Source organism: Leptonotus elevatus, chromosome 15, assembly GCF_054856555.1.
Source record: "Leptonotus elevatus isolate MCC_2025b chromosome 15, RoL_Lele_1.0, whole genome shotgun sequence".
NCBI classification, from domain to species: domain Eukaryota; kingdom Metazoa; phylum Chordata; class Actinopteri; order Syngnathiformes; family Syngnathidae; genus Leptonotus; species Leptonotus elevatus.
This window is the reverse complement of record NC_141253.1, coordinates 11,028,746-11,054,028: the sequence shown is the minus strand read 5'-3', so window position 1 is coordinate 11,054,028 and position 25,283 is coordinate 11,028,746. Positions and strand designations below refer to the sequence as shown.

General features: G+C 38.9%; 1 protein-coding gene across 1 annotated transcript; it reads right to left on the bottom strand.

Annotated features, from left to right (window-relative positions):
- Positions 1-1,030: 1,030 nt before the first annotated feature.
- Positions 1,031-12,173, bottom strand: lhx3 (LIM homeobox 3). The gene is made up of 6 exons (XM_086097657.1): positions 11,936-12,173; positions 7,121-7,292; positions 5,297-5,499; positions 3,668-3,819; positions 2,228-2,399; positions 1,031-2,144 (listed from the first exon to the last, which is right to left on the bottom strand). The coding sequence occupies exons 1-6, from the start codon at positions 12,003-12,005 to the stop codon at positions 1,726-1,728; spliced, it is 1,188 nt and encodes a 395-aa protein (XP_085953783.1). The 5' UTR covers positions 12,006-12,173; the 3' UTR covers positions 1,031-1,725.
- Positions 12,174-25,283: the final 13,110 nt, after the last annotated feature.

The window sequence follows — 25,283 nt, the reverse complement described above, 5'->3', positions numbered from 1 at the left end:
CCCTTACATTGTGTTTGAGATGAACTCTTCCAAACTAGCTGTACAACATGTGTGTATATATATATATATATATATATATGTGTGTGTATATATATATATATATATATATATATATATATATATATATATATATATATATATATATATATATATATATATATATTGTGACCTGTAATAAAATCATGCATTTTCAAAGTATGACATTTGAAATACTTGAGTAAAAAAATACTAGCAGTATTACATCATGTTGAGTTTTACGAGAAATAGGTGGAATTTGACAAGAATGAGGAAATTGAAAGACGTAGTTTTCGAATTGAGCATGCTGTAGATCAGTGTTAGGGAACCCCTGTTCCCCGAGAGCCGCTGTCCTGCCTGTTTTCCATGTCCCCCTCCATCAACACACCTGATTGATGTACACGATCGTTATCAGGCTTCTGCAGAGCTTGCTGATTAACCGATCAGTTGAGTCAGCTGTGTTTGAGGAGAGAGGCATGGAAAACAGGCAGGATCAGGGTTCCCTACCGCTGCTGTAGACGGTGCACATTTGTGGTCCTTATGTTTTATATCTATCTCACATGATGTACTAACTGCAAGAGAAATTCTGATCTTAAATCTGTCCAATCGCAGTACTTTGTTTTGTTTTTATCAACTACTAATATTTCTGATTCATATTGGATAAAAGACGATTATTCCTGTAAAAAGTTACCTTCAATCACAATAAATATTGAGAGGTATCATTGATGGTTCTTGGCGGGGTGAACACCCACCTCCCCCTCCCAATAATTTTAATTGTAATATATGATAAATATTAACCAAATATTTTACAGGGCCGATTTTTTTTTTTTTTTTTTTTTTTTGTAACTGCGATTCCTACTTTGTACAAATGTTAGCAAAACAAACAGATTCCAATAATAAAGTTGGCCCATGCCTCAAACAAAGCATCTAGGAATCCAATTGACCTCTCGTTATGGATATGAATCTGATCTTGCCAAAGACAGCCAAACATGTGACAAATGTATTCATTTATTAAAGTCCTGCATCATTCATCAGGAATCATCATTATAATCAACGTGTGGTCATAACCATTAAGGAATAAATTATACATAAAACATTTTTCCACATAAACAAACATATACATCACAGCCTCGGGTTGCTACAGCAAGCACCTCTTGGGGTTTTTTGTTTTGGAGTAGAACAAGACACACAAATGCATAGATGTAACCGGACCCCTAGGAAGCGTCGCTGCGACGACGTCCGGCCATATGGTTGAAGAATGTACAAAGTCCTCCCTCACTGGATTTTCCTTTTATGGTCCTCGTATAAAAATAAAGTCTCCACAATGATAAACCATTATGTATATATTTATATTTTATATATATATTGACATTTGGCAACAACCAGACATTTAAAGACTTCTGCACCTGAACACACCGTACGTGTAGACGACAAAAAAAAAAAACAGTAGGAGGAGTTGAGGGATGTTTCAATCTCAGTCTTCATATTGTCCCTAAGATGTCAATACCTCAAAATGAACATTACATACAATATTAGGCCAAGTGCTTTTTTATAAAGGCTTTTGTCCTCCGTCCAAACGCTACTAGTACCATTTCCAAGTTTCCACCAGTCTGCCATACAATCACCGTCTTATTTAGTCCATAGTCCAAACAGAAGACAACAAACAAGACTAAATCCTAACAATAAGTCCAGTTTCTGAGAATCAAGTAATCAGAACTGTCCGTGGTCCACTTCGTCCAACCAGGAGGCGGGACTTGCGGGGAAGTCCGGGTATCCGCCGCTGCTGCCGGTAGAGAGGTCCGAGCTTGGGCCGTTGGCAGCGCCGATGGAGACCCTCACAGCGGGGTTTAAACCCCCACCTTGGTTCATGATGGATAGACCCGATTCAGGGTAGACCAGACTGGTGATGAGCGGCTGGTGCCGAGGTAGCGCCGGGTGAGACCCCGGTGACTGGGGTAGGCCGTAGGGGCTGTTGGAGCGCATGTCGTGGAACTGGTCTTGCGAGGGCAAGGCGGCGTGCTCCAATGGGAAGGAGGCGTGGTTGTTACCCCCTTGGCGGGCCCCCATGGCCGGGGAGTTGCTGCTGTAGATGCCGTTGCTGTGGCCGAGCTCAGACATGGGAGGTTCATCTGTTTCAAGAAGCGAAAAGACAGATTAAGGTTTGGTTCTTGCGCCGTCTTCCTTGGCGTATACCTGAACACATGAGTCGTACCTGTAAAGGACACTTCGGCGTCGCTGTCCATGCCCTCCTCCTGGATGCTGTCTTTGTCTGACTTGGAGCTTCCACGGGACCTCTTCATGTTGCGGAAGTATTGGCCCCACCTCTGGCGCCCGGCGTCCTTTTTTAGCCTCTTTTCTTTGGCCCGTCGGTTCTGAAACCAAACCTGTAGAGGAAAAACATGACGCTTACGTTTCATTTCACGGGATGCATGGCCGTGGTCTAATCTTTGGGAGCACCTCTGAAATATGTGTCAGCCCTTGTTTACTGCGATGGCTTCGCTTTCAGGAAAGTTCCCAAAGTCAATCTAAAGTCTTCAAAAAATCTAACATGCATGTTTTTGGAATGTGGAGGAAGACGTAATACCAGAAGAAAATCCGCGCAAGCATGAGGAGAGCATGCAAACCCCACACGGGAATGCTGGAGTCTGCAGACCTCCGAATTGTGCTAAGCGCTCATCCAATGGACAACCTAAATCGAATTGAAGGATGATTGGACGTAATTACCAAAACGAGCACCGACGATGCAATTTTGCTGACCTATGAAGTTTTACATATGTGGTGCAAAGTTAAGTACTTCTTCTGTGCCTTTGTGACATCATTTTTGAGGACACTCTGACTGCAAAGTCCGCACACTCTAAGCTCCACATTTCCTGTTCCTGTTCTTAATTTTGTTGTTTATTCAAAATGACAAGTAAAGAAAAGTGCAAGGATATCACAATGTTATGTATTGCGTTTCTGTTACTGCTCCTGTTATCTTGAAATAGGATTCAGGATAGTCAGGACGTACACTTGAAAATAAAGGGAAGTCTGCCTCTGAAGGATTGACGGACCTTCCGTTATTGATGGAATGCCCACCTATGCCGTTACTGCTTATCCTCTCGTTACTGTTCCTGTTGTTACTATTGCTGCTGTTTTCATTACACAATCAAAAAGGCTCATTGCGATCTCAATTGGAAGTGCCTCTAAGAGTAAAAAAAAAACGAGGGTGAAATATCTCCATTTCTTAGCCATTTAATCTCCCACGCACACGTAAAACCCCTTTTTGAGTTTTACATGTGCCTTAATGAGATTCCGCCCCGCGTGAACCCTCCTCGACTCCTTTCCTTTCACATAATAATGAGGAGCATTTTAGTGGCTTCCGTCCCCCACGTTTGTCCTTGCAAATAAAACAATATATACGGCCGCCGGTGTGGGGGCTCGTCGGCCGGACGACAATACGAGAGTGGGGCCGGCTCCCGCCATTGTTAACGAGCTCCCACTTAAACCACGCTGACTTTGATGTGGACTTCATTTTGCTCCATCTTGCCGTAAATTCACCCTGCCGTTCGGGCGTATGGAGTGCTGCGGTGCCAGCTCGCCCGCCCATTGTCCCGCCGTAATGAACTCGGGACACTAATGGATCAGCTTCCTAATGGATCATAATAAACCTTACCTGCACGACCCGCATGTCCAGGCCCGTCTCGGAGGAGAGCTGCTCGCGGACGTGGCGGGCCGGCTTGGGAGAATTATTGTAGGCGTTCTTCAGGGTCTCCAGCTGCTTGGCCGTGATGGTCGTTCGAGGCCTTTTTGCAGTCGAGTCGGCTTCTGAAGGGCAGAGTAGGATACGGACAATGTGAGACAATGCAGGAGGAGGCCAGTAGTGACAAAGGTCATCAAACAGAGGATGTTCTGACAATGGAACAGGCATGAAAGACCCTAAAATTCTAACGCCTAACCTTAACCCTATCACATCCAAATCTCTGACCTAACCGCTAACACTATTCTTAAATTGGGTATAATTTTCTTTGCAAAAGAACTTTTGAATCGCTAATGCTAACATTGAATGTCATACATACCCCTAATGCCTAACCCCCTAACCCTTAAACACAAATTCATATCTCATATATCGAAACTCTAGTCCTAACCTCTATTCCTATTGTTAAAAAAAAAAAAACAAGGACAGTGTGATTTTCTGACAGTGTAACTGACATAAAAAAAAAAAATCCATATTTGACGCTGGTTGCTAAGGAACTGAACAGGTAGTAGCCTGATGTCTTTTTTTCTGCTTTTCTTATAATGACGAATAGGAGCCATTTCAGTCCCTAAAGGTCAACATCTACACCCACCTTTCCCAAACTACCATAGCCACGTACCCGCGACATTCAGACTGAATTGGCACCCCTCTGACCCCCGACCACCTATAATAATAATAATAATAATAAAAATCATAATTATATATATATATACATTAGGAGGTAATCGTGGTTAATTGCATGACTTCAATAATTAACTCAAGATTAATCACACATTTTACATCTCAATTTTAGGGTGGTCCTTCCAGTAGGGTAAATTTTCAAATTCATATTTTTGCTCCGGCCCCCTGAATTTGTTAAAAAAAATGGTTGGGAAAAACTCCTCTGGTAATATTTTTCCAAATTCCGACAAGATTTACCCCTGCCTCAATGACCTTAAAGTTTTGTCTCATCTTTTCGACATCATAATTATACATCTCTGCAGTTTTTTTTTTTTGGTTGTGTTAAATATTATTTGAAACTTCACAAATGATTCCCTGTGTTTTGTAAGTAGAACACTTTGGAACTCAACTCTCATCATGGATCGAATTGTGTTTCACGTTGGCGGTTTCTTTGTTCCTTTGAGGATATCACCCTGGCTGTAAGTTCTTGTACCCCTTAAACTATGCTGCTTCTACAAATGCAACCAATTAGATATAATTGATACAAAAACAAGTTGGCCCAAACTATGATGCTAAGATTAGGTTAACAGCTAAAATGACCCCAGAATGCTCATTAAGTAAAACCTGGCACCTTATTAATTGCATCACATCTGTTGGCAAAACATCCTCCAAATGGCCGACGCCCCCTTCTCCCCTAAGTAATTGCGCCCTTTCATCAGTAAAATAAACGTGTGTGTTTTTGGGGGCGAAAAGTTGAGTTGAGCACTTCGGTATATATTCAAACAAACAGATGAGGAGATAAAAAGGGGATTTGAAATTGAGTGCGCCACAAATTAATGTGGGCCTTAATTGTATTAAAAGGAGTAGTAAACACTGCGAAACACACACCTCTCTGTTTGGCGGTCTCGTAGTCGGCCTTGCACACCAGCCGGCTGTCCTCCATCAGGTAATACTCGTCGCCCGTGGCCAGCTGCCGCTTGCACACGATGCAGGCGAAGCAGTGCAGGTGGTAAACGAAGTCCTGGGCTCGCCTCACCACCTGCGTGGGCGGGATGCCCTGCTGACACGCCGCACATTTGGTGCCAAATCTCCTTTCGGGTCACAGGTGTGGACAAGGTGGAATCGTCAGTTCACGTCTTGTAGACACAATACTCAAACTTACAACGATTCGCTGCAACTGAATGAGAGCCGCTATGACAACTGTATCAAAAATGATCTATTATGAGCAGTTAAAGCGTCAATTGTTTTTAGAAACCGGCACTATTTGGTTCATGAGTCGGAGGTTGCCCGCCCTCTTAAGCAGGTTATGGCATATTCCATTCAGCAAATGATTTAATAGCAAAGCAAGTCTGCCTTGTACTCACTGTCTTGTGTAAGATTATATGGAAAAATACATAGAGCCCAGTAAAATAGGTTAATATTTGACCAATTTTTCTTACTACTCTACACTTTAAATTGTAAAATTTTAAAATTGTACTAAATTACTAAAAGTGAAAATATGTCTTATTTATTTTTTTTAATTTTCTTACCAAATTATAACAAGCAAGAACCCAAGAAAATTGTTGATCCACGGCTAAAAATCTTCATTTGTACAAAATCTTAATCTTTTAAATTCAGTCTCACCCAAAGTTATTACAATTAACAAAAATGGGAAAAAAATTGTAAACAAAAATCTACTAAAAAATTTGCATAAAAAAAAAGAACTGTCTGAAACTACATTTTACATTCACCAAATTAACTAAAACTATAATTATAGCAAATATCTACTTTTTCCCCCTCATCGTTAATTTCACACATCTGAACAATACAACCGTACGGAACAAAGATGGTCGTTTTGTAGTTCTTTGACTGTGTCGCTTTGAAATGACATCATTTGACAACAGCCAATAAAAAGGCGCTACCCGATGATGTCTTCTATAACTTACAAACTATTACCAAATTCTCTTAAGAACAAAACTTTTAGCCAATTTTCTATACAGTATATGACTATGTTGTATCACACTAAATAGTTTACATATAATCCAGTCAATTTAAGAATATGATCACCAAATTGTTAGTTTACGCTTTCATACAAAATCCTTCTAAATTCTCGTCACAGTTGTGATCATGACATTTTGCTTTCCTGTCATTTCAAAGTGATTACAACCCATCAAGAAGTTCAACTTTGTGCCAACAACAATGTGATGTTTTTTTTGTTCTCCAGCCTATTAAACTGTCACGACGACCGTGATCATGAAATTTGGCTGTCATTTTAAAGTCATTATTTTCCCGCATTCATTTTAGATCGAAACCAGCCCAACAAGAAATTCATCTTTCTGCCAACGAAAGTGTGATACTTTTGGTCCAAAATCACACACGGCTAATTTTAAATGATCAGCTCATCATCAAAACTTTAGACCACCACAAATATCAAATATCAAATATCGTTATAAGATGATCATGATAATATTTCGTTCCTTGAATTGAATTCCACATCGATTCAGAGAGAATGTTGTCATATTTATGAATGAAATATGCACCACACATGTCCATGGACCTCAGAAGCTATCTGCCTGCGCCTAGATCAAATCCACCAAAACCACGTTAAAAGCACCTGCGCCACAATTTAGACCTGCTTTAAGACGGTCTAAAATCTAGTCTACGGTACTTTTGGCCCCCCAAATTGATAGATGCCTGTACTGTGTGTGTGCGTGTGTGCACGCGTGTGCTCACTTGAAGAAGTCGTCCTTGCAGTAGACACTGTCGCCCCGGCTGAAACACTTGTCAGCCAGCTGAGTGTGGCAGTCGGCACATTTGAGGCACTTGCTGTGCCAGTGGCGCTCCAGCACTTTGAGGATGAAGCGGTCCACGATGTGCTGGTTGCAGCCTGCACACACCGGGATGTCTAGCCAGAGAGAAGGGAACAAAAACAAGTCAGTCAGGCACCCAGGTCACTTACAAAAGATACGCAACAACCTTCTTGATATACAGTCTCACAAGAAATTTTGTTTTTTTATATATATATATATTTAGCAAATTCTAATGTTTTATTTAATCAATTATGATCATTTAAATAATTATTTTGTATTTATTTTTTGTTTTTAAGTAGGACTATATTTTAGGGGGAAATATTTATTTATTTATTAAATTATTATTATATATATATATTTTTTTAAACATTACTACTGGCTGTTTTTTTCTTGCCGCTGTTGAGTGAGTGGCTCTATGACGATGATGGGAACATATACCATGACAATTAATATTTTTATTGTCATTATAATGTGTACAGTAAAAATGGAGTGCAGTTCACCATAGTGCAAAAAAAATAAAAAAATAAATAGGAAGTGGCTAAGGCTATGAAAGGCACAACCGTTGTCACCTTAGCATCTATTAAATCAAATGATTGATTGGGATACACCAAGGATTAGAAATGCAATACCAAAGACTATGTCTCAATAATTACCGTATTTTCATTTATAGTGTCTTTTCTTAGAATTGTCCTCCCTGATTGTATGAAAAATATGACAAAAATACGTGACACCACAAAAGTCATCGGTACAAAATGTGCTTAAAATGTATGGAACTTTGTTAGTTAAGTGTAGACTTGAATGGATCTGGCTTTAGAACAGTATATCATCACCTACAATTAAAAAAACAAAAAAATTCTCACATCATGCATGAATGTGACAAACTGAATTATTTATATATTTATAAATGTGTATAATATTTTTACGACGATTCCACTCCATGCACATTAGGCTGACAAAACTACTGTCATTAAAAAGCACACCGTATTTTTACAGTTCAAGAGATGTTTTTATCCCAACATAAACATAACAAATCTGGTAGTTGCCGTCTAATTAGCCTGAAAGTACTCATTTCTGAGCAATTGCAGACAGCAGAAAGGTCACTTTATGCAACCAAGCTCATTACTTATTAAAACAAACGCTGCAATGAATCTGATTATGGCCATTGTGAATGGTGCCCGAGGCCATGCAACATGCATGAAGCCTTTATGTAGTTTGAGAGCGCATGCGGGTGACGTCATCAGACAGGTGCTCGAACCGGCCATTCAAGCAATCAGACCTCCCAACAAGTCATTTGCTCGCTTTTGGAGCTCCGCTTTAAATATTAAAACAACAAGAGAGGCACTACTCGACCCTTTTACGTTGAAAGAAATCATTGTTGCACCAAGCCTATATATTAAACACAAAATTATTAAAAAAAAATAAATAAATGTAAACGTCAAATACTGTATGTGTTTTTGTGGCTATAGTCGATAAGTAAACAATATGTATAAATGAAAGTGTTTTTGTTGTTGTTGTCTATACTGTATATAAATGGGGGGGGGGGGGAAATGACACATATCTGTGTGAATTAAACCGTAAAATAAGAATTAAAAACAAAAGGGTAATAGTAGAAGAATCATGAGGAAGTATAACAGTCAAGAATGTGGAAATAAAAATTGTTAGCGATAACATACCCATAATTAACAATTTTGTCAACATGCAACCGAGTTTGGGGACTTTGCACTTTGCACCTGTTAAATCGTGATGAACAAATACCGGAACATCAAAAAATGTTGCCTTAAAATTCGCTTTCGCTGGTTCTTTGCGGTTTAAAAGCAACACATCCATATATCATCAACTCACAGGCACGCTTGAAAGTGTGAACTGTTAATATTTGGTTTACTTTTCACTTTTAAAATAATAATAATAATATAGGCTAATTGTAGTGGCCAATCTGCACTATGATGTTTCAGGATGTATTCTTATCATACCAATACATTTACAAATTACAATTACAATTAACTGCAAATAAAATGTTACAGCTCTGTGCATGTGTACCTTATATTTGGCCGTTTCTACCCGTTATAACAAATGTAAAATGTGTTCAAATTTATTTTTCTAAATAGGCCTAATGCTTTACAACTACCTTTTTTTTAATTGTGCTAAATAAATAAAAATGCTTGCTTGAAATTTTAACAAAATAAACCAGGCTTAACAGCTTTCATTGTATTTTTTTCTTTAAATAAGATAATGTATATTATATGAACATTGGATAATGAGCAGGCAATTTTTTTTTCCCTACAAACGGGAAGCATCAAGCCCTAAAGCGATAGTTGAAAATGTTGCAAAAATTATTTTCAGTCAATCAAAATAAACAAATAAGTAAATAAATCTGACGTCGTTTCAATACACTAGAGTTATGGGATTTCCCATCGGTTGTTGTGGAGTCTGGTGTTTATTTAGGGCCGATGCGTGCTGTTCAATAGCAAAGTTGATCGGGCCAGCACCCCAATGAATTTTATTGACGCTGATCTTTGGCGCAAAATGGCGTCTGGGGAAATCAGGCCGAGTGCAAGCACGCTTAGGAATCGAAAATCAATTGCGCCATTTGTCCACATTTCAGCAAGTGTATATGTGAAGGTTGACAAATATGTTTCATTTGCAGCTTTGGTCCCTTTTTTTTTTTTTTTTTTTTTTTTAATCGCTTGTGGCTTGTTCATTTTATTGTTTCGCTATACCTGCTGCCTAAAATCAAATAAAACAACCTACATAAACTGTTATAAAAAGCCCCCAAAATCTAAATCTTAAATGCTCATATAACAACAATTTCATTAATTTATTGATGGACTCTTTATAAAAATACAAATGGCGCTTGAATGGCTTGGTAGGCGCTGCCCTATATGTGACAAGAACGATATGAAATATTAACAATAAGGAAATATTTTTTCTCTCATTTTGAAAGTCTTCTTCTTTTCCTTTTTTTCTTCCCCCTTCAGGAGTTGCAAGTAACGTTGATTTTTTTTTAAAGGGAAAAAAGAAAAAGAAACGTGAAATGAAATTAAATGAATTAGAAATATTAATCGTTGAAATGAATATGTTTTGTTATAGCTATATATCAGATTTCATACACGTTAATATATAATTCACAAAATATCAGTGGTTGTGTGATATTTTTGACGAATTTTATTATTTTAAATGAATGTTATCGGTTGTGTGTGTTCTCTTACTGCATTAATATTTCGGTGCTTAAAACATCAAATTTTATGAATATCTATGAAATATTTTGTTGAACTTGAAATGCATGCTATTTTTTCCATTTAGGCCTAGTAAATAAATATATACATATATATATATATATATATATATATATATATATAAATCTACTGTATTTCCCCCCTGACATGCATGCAAGCGTGCAAACATTTAGTTATGGATTATGTTAAGAGTAAACCAAACTTCTTTTTTTTGTTTTCAAATATTGTGGTAGTATCAATATTTGTGTTTAAATGTGCACCCACAACCCAAAAATCATGTGTTATTTAATTAATCCTTTTTAGAATTTGACAAAATTGTTGTAGGCCTCTTTTTTTTTCTATAGATCTGAGTATGTTTCACTCATTTGAACTTGATCGTATTTTTTTGGGGCGTAAACATTTGGAGGATGGTATTTTTTTTTTAAGCTAATGTGTTCATGTGCCGACTCGATGTCGTGTTTTATGCAATATTGTAAACTGTGTGCTTAACTTGTTCGTTTGTCTGTGTGTTTTATTATTTTTTAACTTACTAATTTTGTCTGTAAAATGTCGTGAGTGCTGTGTGCATTTTTCCTAATCCATGTCCCTTTCGATCCTTTCAGGTGTCCCACCTGTCGTGCACGGTCGTGGGAAGGTGACACCTGTTGCAGTCTCCTTTGTGTCCCCTATGGTGAGCAGAGCACCCTTTTCTTATACTTTTCTTTCTTTTTTTTTGTACGGTGCAGTTTTGTGTGTAGGGGGGGGGGGGGTGAGTTGGGTGGAGGGCTTGTCCATCCATGCACCATATCCGTTATCGCGAGGGCAATATGGCGGTGGCGGTGTGAAATGACAGAACGCGCACAACATCTGTTCGGGCCATTTGTGCAACAATGGGGCCTCATTACGCATTCATAACGTCTCCCGCACGCATGCAACGCACTCAAAAGTGACAAAAGTGCGCATGTGCAGCGTAGAATTGTACCAGTGCACATCTAAAGGAGGTTTGTGCGTGTTTGAATTGAAGAAGAAGAAGAAGAAGAAGAAAAGGTTTTCGTCCTCCTTGTGATGCATTTAGGAGCTCCGGTGAAACGGAGTCTTGCAAATGTCAATAAAGGCCCAACATGCAGTCGGATGTGCATGGAATTGAACACCTCCTGTATCAATTGACATTCAAGAAATATTCGTTTCACAAATAAAAGGGTAATAAGCTATTCACAATTTAGGCTAACGAACAAAACCCAACAAAACCGTATCTCCATTGAAAAGCAAGCAAGTTCTTCTCTGACATTTTCCAAAAGAGACGTGGAAATGCGGAGTGGTTTTAAGTGAAAAGTTCGTCGCTAACTACGGCAATGAAGATGAAATATAATAGGCTATTGCTCAATTATTTGACTGCACGCTCTTAGAAGCAGCTGTCATCAGTTTTCTAATCACAAAATTAAATCAAACCAATTAAAAGCGAGCGCTGCGAAGATGAAAAAAAAACACATTCGACAGTAATAATGATAATCATAATGATGCCTTACCTTGGCCTGCACTGTAGCGGGAGAAATTGGCGTTATTCTGACAACTTGAACCCGGGTGTTCCAGCAACATTTCGTAGTTCTGTTGCCGTATCCTCCTCCCCCCAAAAAATCTGACGCACTTGCCTTGCTTGACAAGAAGAAGAAGAAGAAGAAGAAGAAAAACGACCCCAAAAAAGAGAGCAAAAATAAATAGAAGTGTGGTTTCTCCTTCCTGTGTTGTCACCCAGAAGAGCGAAAAGTCAGCAAATGTGCATGTGTTGCATCAGCGTGGCTGTATAGATGATGCTCACCAGGAAGGAGGAGAGAGGGGCGGGGGCGGGGGTTGGGGGGGGGGGGGTACTCGTGCGCGGTCAGCTGATCCGACTAACCTACGCGGGGTGGGAGGTAACTGTCCACGGTCCTGAATGTACTCCCCCCCCCCCCCCACACACACACGCGCGCACACACACACACACGTTTGTTTTACTATCTTTGTGGGGCCATCTCATTGGCATAATACATTTCCTAGCCCCTTCCCCTAACCCCAAACATCAAAAAGGATTGCCTATACCCCTATTCCTTACCCTAACCTTCAACCATAACCCAATTCAAACCTAAACTCTAAAACCAAGTCTAAACTTGCATGGTCCAGCAAAATTGCCCCACATGGACGGGTGGGCCCCACAACTCTGTGAAATCCCGAAATGTTGGCCCCACTATGTAACCAAAAACAAGACCAGACACACACACACACACACACACACACACACTTTTTAGAGGACATTGCATTGTATACATAGATTTATGTGCCGCCGCCCCATCCCGTCCTTATAGATGTGTTGCACGTGTCTATGTTTTCAGGCCCAACAATATGGGCCAATTGGGTGTCCACGCATGCAGTGTTGATATGGTGCTTTTGTTGACTTTACCACGCACTTATATCATTTAGAGAGTAGAGAATCACCACGTTTGAATTTATTGTGTTTGTATGTATTTCACTATATATTTTTTTAAAGGGACAGTATGTAGAATGTTTCCATTTTCAATGTTCATTCATAAAAAATAATAATTTCAATAATATGCAAAAAATGTATATGTTCTATCACATCAATGTTATTTTTTTTTTTAAATATAGGTATAGTAATTTCTTATTATGTTCTGTAGGTCGTGTCATGCCTTACAGGAGGTCAAAATGTTTTCCGGAAGGAGGAGAACTTTGCGAACGTAGTAATTAGTGGTAACCTTGCCAAGTGTGGTCTCTCTGAGGCACCATAGTGCGCTGCTTCAAAATGCATGGCGAACATAGGTATTTGCATTCTATTAGTTGACCACTAGGTGGCAATTTCATTCTACACATTGTCACTTTAAACTTAACATTTCTTTTTTTTGTGTTCACATTTGTGTGTGTTACTAATAATGTTTTTTCATAAATCCCAAATTATTTTGTATATGTTAATGTGTGAGATACATTTAACTTGTTTTTATAATATATTGCATCAAATTGCGTGTTACAGGCTATCTATTTTTTTATGTTCTGTTTGACTGTTATTTAGTACTGTCGTTTTTTTTTTTCAGTTCTAAGGTTCTGGATCTGAATACTGGCTCAGACCTGTCTTATGTGGAGTATATGCGACTTCTTTCCACACCCATTTTAATATTACATACAATAGGAGCATGCACTAACAGAATGTATGACAACAAAAATAACTAATCATAAAATATTGATAATACATTCCTCAATGCTTGTAAGAAAAATCTATGCATGCAAGAAAGGTCCACTATCCTAACCTAACAACGAAGAGTTTGAAGCAAACAACAAAACATAATATTATTATTATTTGGTCTATTGCAAAAAAAGAAAAAGAAAAAGAAAAGACCAATCAAGCACGTCATAAAACTGCTGAACAATAAACCAACATTAAATGTAATAACTAATTTATTTTCTCTCACAAAAATCAAATCACTCAGAATTTTAATAGGTACTTTGTTTGTCCTGCATATCATTAAAAAAAAGCATTAGGCCTACTCTACTCACATTGTCATATACGGCAGTACTGTATAGTGTAAGCGCAATTTAGTCATGTCTGCCATCTAGTGGTGAATGGTGATATTACAACTAAAATTACAGTTAATACATAATAGCAGTTTGGCAACCGGGAATTTGCCGATTGAAAAAAAAAAGTTTTGTCCTCAATATTTTTAATACTCCATTTTTTTTCCCTGTCCCTCAATCGCCTCCCTTGATTTTCATGGAAAACATATATTGAATGTTAATCTGTGTTTTATTTCTTGATATATTTTCGGGGGTGGGGGTGGTTGTAAAAGAAAATAAACACATTGTTACTTCAGTAATTTTATTTTTAATTCATCAAAGGGCCACTTAGAGTGAGGTCACATGCAGCCCGTGAGTTTATGAATCGTATATCGGCTGTTGACCAGCCCAGGATGAACCCCAAAGGAGAAGACAATAGAAAATGATGGTTGGCTGGAACAGACTAATTCAGTTTCTCTGTTATATCCTAAGGGAACACTTGTTTTTATGGTTCCCTGTAACTTCCTTGCTTTACACCGCATTCTAAATTATTATGCAAATAATAAAGATAATTGTCTTTCTTTTTTTTTTTTTATACTAGCAGTGATATCATAGTAATCCTTTGGCTGCACAAAGCCAGTTGAGTCGTGCACATGCGCAACTCAGCATCCCTCCATTTTGGCTGGGTGCCATGATGCCGTCCCCATTGACAATGTGCCAATTATCAGCGCGCTGGTCTATACATACAGCTTTGATTCAATTTGACTCCAATTAGACCTACCGCCTTCAGGGCTAATTAGCCGCCATCAATACAAGAAGTCATAATTCCTGTGATTTGAATCAGTGCAGGTTTAAAAAAAAAAAAAAATCTTCTAGTGTGTTTTTATTTTTTTGCGGTATTGGCGCTAATCTCCCGTCAACAAGTCAGTGTGCATCTCTACGCAGATTAAGGTTTGTAAATCTGCAAGGAGGCGCACACAGTAACGGGGAAGCTAAAGCCTGCTGCAGTGTCAAAGGAGCTTAGAAGGCACAACACAGCAAAGCACAACAACAGGGGAGGACGGTGAGGAGGGGGGGGGGGGGGCATCATCTTCTAAGCTTGCACCATCATGCAGGTCAAAAAAATATCTGTACTGCATGTTGAAAATGATCAGTCATTAGCATTTTTATCTGCTTTACTGATGTCCTTTCACAGGTTAGAGCATTTGAAGTTATATATGAGTTTTATCCTATTTTTTTTGTGATGTTGAGAAAAAGTGTGCCGTGTCAGCTTTGTTGAATAGGAAGAGACGCTCCTCCCAAGCACGCAATTTCATCTGCTGCTAATTTCAATTACCCTTGTACGACAGATTACAACCTCTCTGCCCCTTATTTTCAGGCTGCTCCTGCAATCTCACAAGATGAGTGTAGGGGGTAACCTTTACTTATGAGTTGATTTTGCTCTGTAACTTAACTCATTCACTCGCAGCCATTTTCACTGAAGCAACCCCCTTCGCTCACGGCTTCTTTTTTTTTTTACTGGATTTTGACTGATCTTGCAAGGCCCACAGAATATTTTGTTAAATTGCTATAAAAACATGGAACCAAAAGAAAGGTTAGAGTCTCTTCTTTCATCAGGGAAAAAATAAAATAAAATTCTATCTGTTTCCGTTTTGCAGCAATTGGCATTAGAATATAGATACGTTTCATCATTATTCACAAATATAATTAGAAATGTGAGTAAAATAGCTTTTTTCAACATGGCCCTGGTTCATTCCTTTTGCTCTGCTGCCACCTGCTGGCTGTTTGTGTAATAACTACCATTGCTTTATGCGTTCTCTTCCATTCAGAGGCTGCATCAAAGCCTTCTGTATGCTCTAGCATAACACCCCCCCCCCATAAAAACGTATAAATATGTTTTTGGGACCATGGCAATATTTAAAATAGAACGTTTTTATACGTTTTGGGGAACAAATTACTTAATACTGACAATTAGCACTGTAAAACATACATATGAAATCAATTATAACTGGTTCCATAAAATCACACACACTGCAGTATGCGTGTTGACTTGTGACTTTAGGGGCGTGGCCTAGTGAGTGATGGGAGGATCTCTGGTTGGCTGGTTATCCCATGGTAAGCTCATCTGCAGCATTCTCCTTGCGAGTATTCGTCTCTGTGCACAAAATAGTTTCCCTTTCTGATCAGTTTATATATTGTGCTTGATCTTTGTAGAAAAAAAAAAACCAATCACGTATGTCACATGTTGTTGAAGAGCTAGCTCAAAACATTTTCCCAAGTTTTGCTAACGTCGTGAACTGAGTAACAAAAAAATGCTCATAACGACTTGTATGTGTTGTGAAGGAGAATTTGTCAATACCAGAAGCTAGCATAAGAAATTAGTGCCATGTTGGTGTAATATCTTGCACTTGTAAATAAGTTGCTTTTGTCGCTTATACTCACTGGTTCACGATCCTCCATGTTGCTGGCACCTGTTTTTGTATGCCTTACAAGACCCCAAGATCTCAATGAATCAATCATCATCTCAATGCAGTTGACTATACCTCTCGATCTTTTTAACGTAGTAGTCATTCATGCAGGGAGGTTTAAAAAAGGGGTATTTTAACAAAGTATTGAGTAAAATTCCTCTCTTAAATGTATTGACTAAAAGTAATAAATATGTCATCAGGAAAATTTCACTTAAAAGCTTCAACCTGTCCAAAAAATGAGGGAGGGAGTCGGTAATCACATAAAAGCGCCCCAACATCTTAGATAAGAAGGGAAGACATAAGGCAAGGGTGCTCAAGTTCGGTCCTCGTTTCTCTCCACTAACACACCTGATTCATGATCAGGATTGTTATCAGGCTTCTGCAAAGCTTGCTGATTATCTGATCATTAGATTCAGCTGTGCTGCAGGAGGGGAAACGTGGAAAACAGGCAGGATAGGGGCTCTCGAGGACCGAACTTGAGCACCCCTGACATAAAGTAGGGGGCATGTCGAATCGGTAAAATTACCGAATGAACAATACGGAGCTCTCAAAAAAAAAAAAAAGGTAGGGAGCATGGGTGGACAAGGCTGAAGCCATCCTCCAAAGGGGGGCACAGTATAAGCCTGGAAAAAATGCACATGTAGCACATAGAGATGTTACAAACAAATCTCAAGACTTAAAGTAGCACAGGCAGCTGAAAGCAAAGTATTTTTACTTCATTACTTCTCACTACTGTGCGTGACTATGAGGGATGGTGTAATGTTGTGTCTTCTTCAACGTATTGCTTGTACATGTAATTCATTCTGATGGCAACTACAATAATTTTTTTGGTGGGAAAATGTGGCAAAAGCTGTACCAAAAGCTCTATATGCTATATTATGATTCACGCAAGCACTGCAGCTGCCTTCTTGTTTATAAACAAGCTTTTTCATGAATATTAGGATGCCCCCACCCCCCCCCCCCCCCATCGCTGCCCAATCCTGAAGCATCATCGCGCCTAATTGCTAAAGATGCCCACACAGCTGAGGTCCCACTCAAGAAAGCAGCTGCAAGCATCCTCCAACGAGGCTCTCATCCTGCCGCACGCTCTCGCCGCTTGCTTTTTGACCATCCGCCTCTTTCCTCAAGAGCTGCTTCAAAAGAACAAACAAAAACGACACGATTGGAGCCCCTCTGAGGTGCAACACAAATCCTCGCTGTGGTTTTTCGGAATGATCATGCCTTGAAAAAATTATGTCAGGGAGGTATTTATTTATTCAAGCTTGCTGTTTTCAGTGGCGAACTGCACTAAACTAGGGAGCAGGAAAAAAAAAAAAGGGCCTTCATGCATTAGAAAAATTGCCATTGCCATTTTTCGGAGTCATAATGGAAGCTGTATTGCTGAATGTTTTGTTTGGGTTTAAATGACATGGGTTTATCCCCCAAAAATATAATCAAATTCAAATAAATGTAAGAAATACAATTATTTTAAATTTAATTAAAAAAAATAATACAAAAATATATATAATTTTAGAAAAATAAATACATTAAAACTTTAATTACATTAAGACTTAAAACCAGTAAGTTATATTAATTCAAATTAATCGCTGAGGTAAAAAGGAGCATTAAATGATATTTGAAAATGTATTACATTACATAAAAAATAAATAAACGAAATCCAGGTGGAAAATTAAAGAAAAAATGATTAAATAACTATTAAATAAAAACAATTAAATTGAACACCATTGTTGGTGCGTTAATGCTAAAGTAATGTAGCACATTTAAAACTTTAAAGAAAACTTAAAAAAAAAGAAAAAATAATTCAATTTAGCAACATTGTTGCATTTTAGATAAACAAGCAAGCAAAATTATATATATATATATATGAGCAAAAGTAAACAAATATCTATGGATTATTGTATTAAAACATCACTGTAGTCACTGTAAACAAGAGAAGAACAAAAATCATAATAAGTGTAACGATAAATACAAAATAAAGAAGCCGACATGTATAAATATAATGTATATTGAGTGAACTGCAGAATGTGCCTTATGGGTGCAACACGTCTACAAGTGGCTTAAGAATGTGTGTGCGTAAAAAAATAACTAAAAAAATACTGCCTAAGGCCAGCTGAGCAGAGGCGAGGCAAGAGAGAGAGGGGGGGTTTAACCGCGGGGGGTACCCATGCCACCCTCCTGACACCAGGCCACTATTGTGCTGCTGTCACAATCCATTATGTCCCCCACCCCCGCAAAAAAGACGGGCCTTGTCCGTGAGGGAGGGGACCAATCACACGCCTCATTAGCCAGGCTTGGTAACTCCCAAGCAAAGTGGTCCCAAGACACCTCGGCCTGTTGCGCAAAGAGCAGACAGCTACTGTGTGCAAAGCCGCCATATAAATGATACAATTGTCTCAAAGATGGCGGCCAGGGTTTATTCCTGGAAATCCTTTGCAGTTCTGATCCAAGCAAACAAGCAACTAACGGCACGCGGTCATCTCCTGTCGATGAAGTGCCTCCCCGCTCTCATTGTTTGCAAAGCGGCTCCATCTGGCGAGGTTTCACTGACCGGCCCGGGCGGCGCTGCTTGCGCTCCCCCGGCAGCTGGCTAAACTGCCCAACCGCTTTCCCGCTTGGCCCTCGCAGCAACCGACACTCCCGCAATAACAACGCACGCACTCACGCACGCATACATACACGGCGGTAACTGCCGCCTGGCCTGGCCTGACTCGGCCCGGCACGGCCCGGCTTGGATGGTCATCTGGCGTGAGTCGAGTAAAGGCGCTCTCGGCGGGGTGGTGTCGGCATCTCGGGCCCTTTGTTTTTCACCAGAGGAGATTAAATGGGTCAGAAGTACAGTAGTGGGCACACGCTTTGTTATTTTAATGAAGCCTTTGCAGCACTCATTTGGACACACTTAAAAGTAAATAGTACATTGAAAATGTGTTTTTCTTGACCTTTTGCATCTTCTGCGACCAGCACCGCGCCGACCCGTGTCATGTAGCGTCAGTGCTAGCTGCCCGACAAGACATGATAGAATCAGAATCAGAATAGCTTTATTGTCGTTGTACCCAAGGGGAATAGAATAGACACAACTCATTCAAGAGACCAACATGTGGGATACAGAATGGGAGTCCGCCAGGTCGCCTTTTTACGGCGCCCCATTTTTGCAGATGAAAAGAAAAACATAAGGCGGGGGGGGGGGGGGGGGCAATCTCAACTGTAGGGGGAGCACAGTACAGATTTGGGGGAAAATGCCATCTAAAGTTGCGTCATACGGAAGTTTTCTTTCGTACTAAATCAAGGGTGTCATATTACTAAGTGGGCCGAACCAGTAAAATCATGGTATATAACTTAAAAACAATTGGTGTCAGTTAAACACAGAATTTCGCTATTTGCAGGCCAACCCTAAATAGTGGGACTTCCCGTTCCATAAAATAACACAACGCTTTGGCCGTATGAGTTTCAGGCGTGTTATATCTACCTGTTTTGCATATATATGTTGTTCCCGGAATGCACTGTGTGGCGCAGTTAACGAAGTTATAGGATGTTAATCCATGGCATTAGTGTGTCATATTCAGCATGTTTATTTGTGATTTATGTTGGTCTATGTTTTTATTTTTTTCAACAAACCGTAACTTTAGGTTGTGTGTCAAATAATGACATCCAGGTCAATTCAATGTACAAGTCGGAGGATTGCTTGTGAAATTACAAATGCATATGTTTTTAATTTTCCCGTCTGATTAATTTGGCCGACATTACTCCTTTTACTTCGCGGGTCGGATTAAACCCCTTTTTTCGGGCTTAATCCGGCCCGTGGCCCGTATGTTTGACACCACTGTACTAAATCAATGGCGAGAGTTTTTTGGGGCAAGGTAAAGTGTCACGACTCATTGAGCCATTTTCAGCAGTAAAAAGTTCATATTTTGTCCAGAATTAATTTGATAACGTAATTATTTTTGATGGATGAATTTTTTTCCATGTACAATTAATACCTTTAAAAACAAATTTTGTCACTTGCTGTCGACTGAAGAAGATGACATCACCTGTGCTGAGGAAATGGGTAACAACCAATCATGGCTCACCTGTTTTCTGGGTTTGATCAGCAAACTGAGCCATGTTTGCTCGTTACCTATTTCCTCAGCACACATGATGTCATCTTCAGTCGACAGAAAGTGGCAAAATTAGTTTTTGAAGGTATTCATTGTTCATGAAAAATAAGGAAGTTTCCACATTAATTACAGACAAAATATGATCTACTTACTGTTGAAAATGGCTCAGTGAGTCAAGCATCCCTTTAAATCAAATGAGCCTAGCTTGCAGGGGGTCTTCCAAAGGTTCAGGCCAAGACGAGACCTTTCCATGATGTCCAAATCTTGATGTTATCGTTTTCCTGCTTTTCCTTTTCTCCATTGGAGGCCTTTAAACCAGAAGAGGGGGACCTCACACCGAACCATGCCTGCTCGGGAGCATGCTGACCTAACAAGGAGGTTGGTGGACCCCTCAGTTCCAGGACCTTTTCCTTCTTGGGACCTAGTGACACCTGCTGTGCATTCCAATGGGGAAAGTATGACAATGAGAGCTGACGAGGTCAATCGTATCTTTGAATGTGATCGGTTGTCTTTGAGTGATGAGTGCTCTATGATTTGACAGTTGAGAGTGTAGAAAATGTACTTAGCTAAGCTAACGCTATGCTACTTTTAAGTCCGTTACTGTATGTCAAGTCTTTACCGGCTGCCGTCTTGAGTCACCAGCTGGGGTGCACTCGAGGCTAAAAAGGCTGCCACCTCTGCCCGCCGTCATCCCCCTTTGAATATTGAGATGCTAATGGCGAACAACATGGGAGACAAAAGACAAAACTCCTGGGAAGCTATACAAAGGCTCTTCAGTGGGGTTCTGACACTTTTACTAGGCAACATGTGTCCCCGCTTTCACGCTCGCACAATGAAAGGCCCAACAACTGCGCCCGCCCATTTAGTGCCAGGATGGTCCGACGCTCCCGTCTGGGGACCCCGGCTGCTCGTGTTGTCTTTTCCTGGCTTTTGTCGGCGGGTGGGAAATATCAGCTTCAGACGGCAATGGTGAGACGCCCCCAGAGGCTCGGCATAAAGCCGCCGAGGTCAGAGTTCAAAGCTTTCAGGCAGCGCTGAGGCTTGACCTCGCTTGTCATTACAGATGTTGCTGGCCTGCTGTGGGGTCTACTTAAGCGTGTACGGGGAGACCTTAGTGGTGGTCTGAACTGACCTTTATGTCTACTGAAGGTCGTTCTTAGGTGTATTTAGATTTTGTACAAAAACTGGGGCATTTAAGTAAATAACATTTTCCCACAATTAAGTTTCTGAAAGTAGTTAGTAAACAATTGCTATTGGTGAGTCGAATTTTGTTATACAGTAGTCAGGAGATTTTAATAAAATTTTCTCAGACCAAAAATTGTAAGAGAGCATTTGTCTTTTTTTTTTCTTCTTTTTTTTTTGAGGAACAAAAGGGATCTGGGATTTTTTTATGTAATTTAGTTTGGTCTCAGGAATGTTTAGTAGGACTTCATACAAAAAACTGACAGCATCTAGTTAAAAAAAAACAAAAAACTTTTATAAACAGAAACTGGTGTGGCTCAGAGTAAATATGTTGTCTTACAACATTTTTTTGTGCAAAAAATATTGGACAGCATCCATCCATTTTATGAATCGCTTATCCTCACTAATTAGTGACGAAAGACCATTTAGCAAACTACAATATATGATGTTGCTATGTCATTGTCAGCAGAGTTTTTTTGGGTTTTGCACAAATAATGGACAGTGTTTGATACACAATAGCATTTTTGTACAAAAAGTAATGGGTGAGTTATATATATTATATATATATATATTTCCTTTTAGCAAAGTAAGATTCTGTGGTTTAGAGTCAACAGTTTTTTGTGTCAGCAGTTAATTTAGTAGGATTTTGGACAAAAAGTGACAATTTGATTTATTTAATGCTTAGGGATTTTTGCAGAAGAAAAATTAAAAACAAAACATTTTGATGTTTAAATTTCTTTCAGATGTCAACTCTGATACCTTAATTTTGACTCTCATGAGTATTTTAGTAGGAATATCCACTAGTCAAATAAGACTTAGCTAACTACATAACTAAATTTTTGTGATGTTATTCTCCTGGTAATTTAGTTAATTTTTTTACAAAAAAATGACAAGTCTCCATTAGAAGAAAAGAGCATTTATTTTAGTAGAATACAAATTGTGTCGCTCTGTCAAACAGTTTTTGTTATATTATTTTTAGGAAAATTGAGTAGCCTATGACTTTGTAAAAATATCAGACTCTGGTTAATAGAAAGTGGTTAATTTGTGTGGCTCAATCAATTTTTCTTTTGTCACCCCTAAGCGAATTTGTAAGTAGGAAACTTACAAGAAAAAAAAAGGAAATTATGTAACAGCATTTTATAATGATTAATATGTTTTATGACAATGTAATCTCAGCCTCCCCTCAAATAATTTTTTTGCAAAATACCGAACAACAAACAACATTTTTTACTAAATTCTTGCAAGAATGGTGAAATTGTTGTGTATGACTACACAATGCATAACAATAATAATTCAAGGCCAAGTAAAAGTGAGAAAATGTCTGACAAGATAAGGTTATTATCACTTTAAAAAAAACATGAATTAATGAGTCTATTTATTATTATTGTTAATTTATTTAAATGATTAGTCATTTTGAATGTCAGTGAATATCGCAAAAACACTTTTGAAGCTAAATGTTTTTTCATCGCTTTTTCGTTATTGGTATTAAAATCTCCTTGCAAGATGTACAGCAGATGACACACTTTGGTGACATGAGGAGTATTCACCCCCACCACCCATACCCGCTCTTTTCTTTAGCATGAAGGGGTGGATGCGTCGCAACAGTACGGCTAAGTATGAGGTGGCCTGGCACACGCCTGTCCTCCTAATCCTTCAGTCTCAGACTCATGACCCATTTTTCTTAGAGGAGCGGCACGGAGGAGCCGCGGCCTCTAACCCAGGAGGAGCCTCCAGACGCAGGGTGGTGGGGTGGAGGAAGACCCCCGCCCACCCGCCACCGCCACCATAAACTTACTCAAGCAAGACAAAGGGAAAGACAACTTAAAGGCAAACAAGAGGTCAGGTGGCACTTAATGCCTCCAGTTGATGCCGTCATAGGATTTCCTGACTTCATCTTTTTTAGTACAGTATTTATGTTGCTAACTAAAACAGCAGCACTGACAAACTTGTAAACAGTCCCTCAGATCAAATGAAGCGCGCAGTCTTAACCATGATGTTGATGATTTCACATTATGTGGCGACGTGGACATGTTTTTCTTTTAATATATCGCTTGTGTCGCAATTGCTGTATATTGTGATGCTATTGTTAAAAAAATAATAATTATGTATTGTCATGTATTATTTTTTTCCTTCTAATTTTGTATCATGCTGCAAAATATTAAAGTTTTCATACGTATGTATTGTAGTTTTTCCTTCCAAAATATTGCATTACATTTTTCTAATGTGTTGTAGATTTTTTTTTTACTCATATCACCGTGCTTTTGGGGTGTTGGGGGGGGGGGGTAATTGTCATTGTACATGTTGTAGTTTTTTATTCTTGCAACATATTGTGCAATTTTGATATTAAATATTGTGAGTTTTTCAGAGCTATTGGAAGGTCTCATCCACCCCGCCCCCATCCCAATATGCAGTATATATTTTTTTAAATATTCATAAACTGGCCCTGTGCGGAAAAGTACTTCTTTTCTCTAACTGCCTTTGAATGCATCTCTGCGGAGACAACCTGGTCCACTCCTCCTTGCAGAATTGCTTTCATTCAATAACACTGGATACTGCCGTTATTAATGGCAATACAGTAGATAATTGTTTTTTTTAACAGATCGTCTTGTAATATATGTATTAAAATCCAATCCAACATATCAGTTATCACGCAGTCACTGTAACGTGATGCTGTTTTCACCTTTGACCTTAGTGAGGATAAGTGGTACAGAACATGCATATCATTGTAGATACATTGTAGATATCATCACATACTATCTCGCATATAATCATGAATTGTGCATTGCAGATTCCGTCATGCATTGTTTTTTGTTTTTTTGTTTTTTTTAATTGAGCAATCGCCTTGAGGAGTGCAACATTCCCAGCAATTTTCTAAATTGGAAACTTTCCATGGGAATTAACGGGAATTCATGGAAATACAGTAAGTGGGAATAAAGCAGGATTTCACCAAATTGGAACTTTCCATCTTGATAGGGAATTTAAGTTGGTGAAAATATATTTTAGCATAACGCTGACAGAGACAACCAGATTTCACACCAATACAATTGTAACTGACTTGCGAGCGCTTCAATTTATGAGACGGTTGATGTTTTTTGGATACATTGCAAGGTGTTCTGCTTGTGACCAAACAAAATGTTAATATTTATGCTTGGATGTGATACATTTCATTAAATTACACTCAATTACATTGCATAAATTCCAATTCATTCTCATGGAAATTTTCCAATTTTTAATATTTTCAAATTTACCAAAAGATTTTAAAGAAATTTACAGCTTTTTTCCCACCCCCTTTAAACCCAAATTGTCCTACTAATGTGAGAGAAAAACAAAATTTTTACAGACATCTTCATGTATCATAGCTATCATCACATATATCGTAGATATCGCAGCTTTCTTTTGTAACGTGCGGTCACTGTCTGGTGATACAATTCTACTGGTTCCACGTGCCAGCGTCATTCATACAACGAGGCCATCTTTGTTTGCCAAATAAGGAAGCTGTGAGGACCTGAGCCATTTCCTAATTAAAGCAACAAATTAAGCTGAGATGAGCCACTAATACAAACAAAATCAAAAGAACAGCTTCTCCATTATTGTGT

Bases quoted from the DNA above. Each gene is read 5' to 3' on its own strand.
- lhx3 (XM_086097657.1), bottom strand. From the start codon at position 12,005: ATGTTGCTGGAACACCCGGGTTCAAGTTGTCAGAATAACGCCAATTTC. The intron at 5,500-7,120 runs GTGAGCACACGC...GTGACCCGAAAG, and splicing joins TGCAAGGACGACTTCTTCAA to GAGATTTGGCACCAAATGTG. The intron at 2,145-2,227 runs GTACGACTCATG...TTCTTGAAACAG, and splicing joins CGCCGAAGTGTCCTTTACAG to ATGAACCTCCCATGTCTGAG.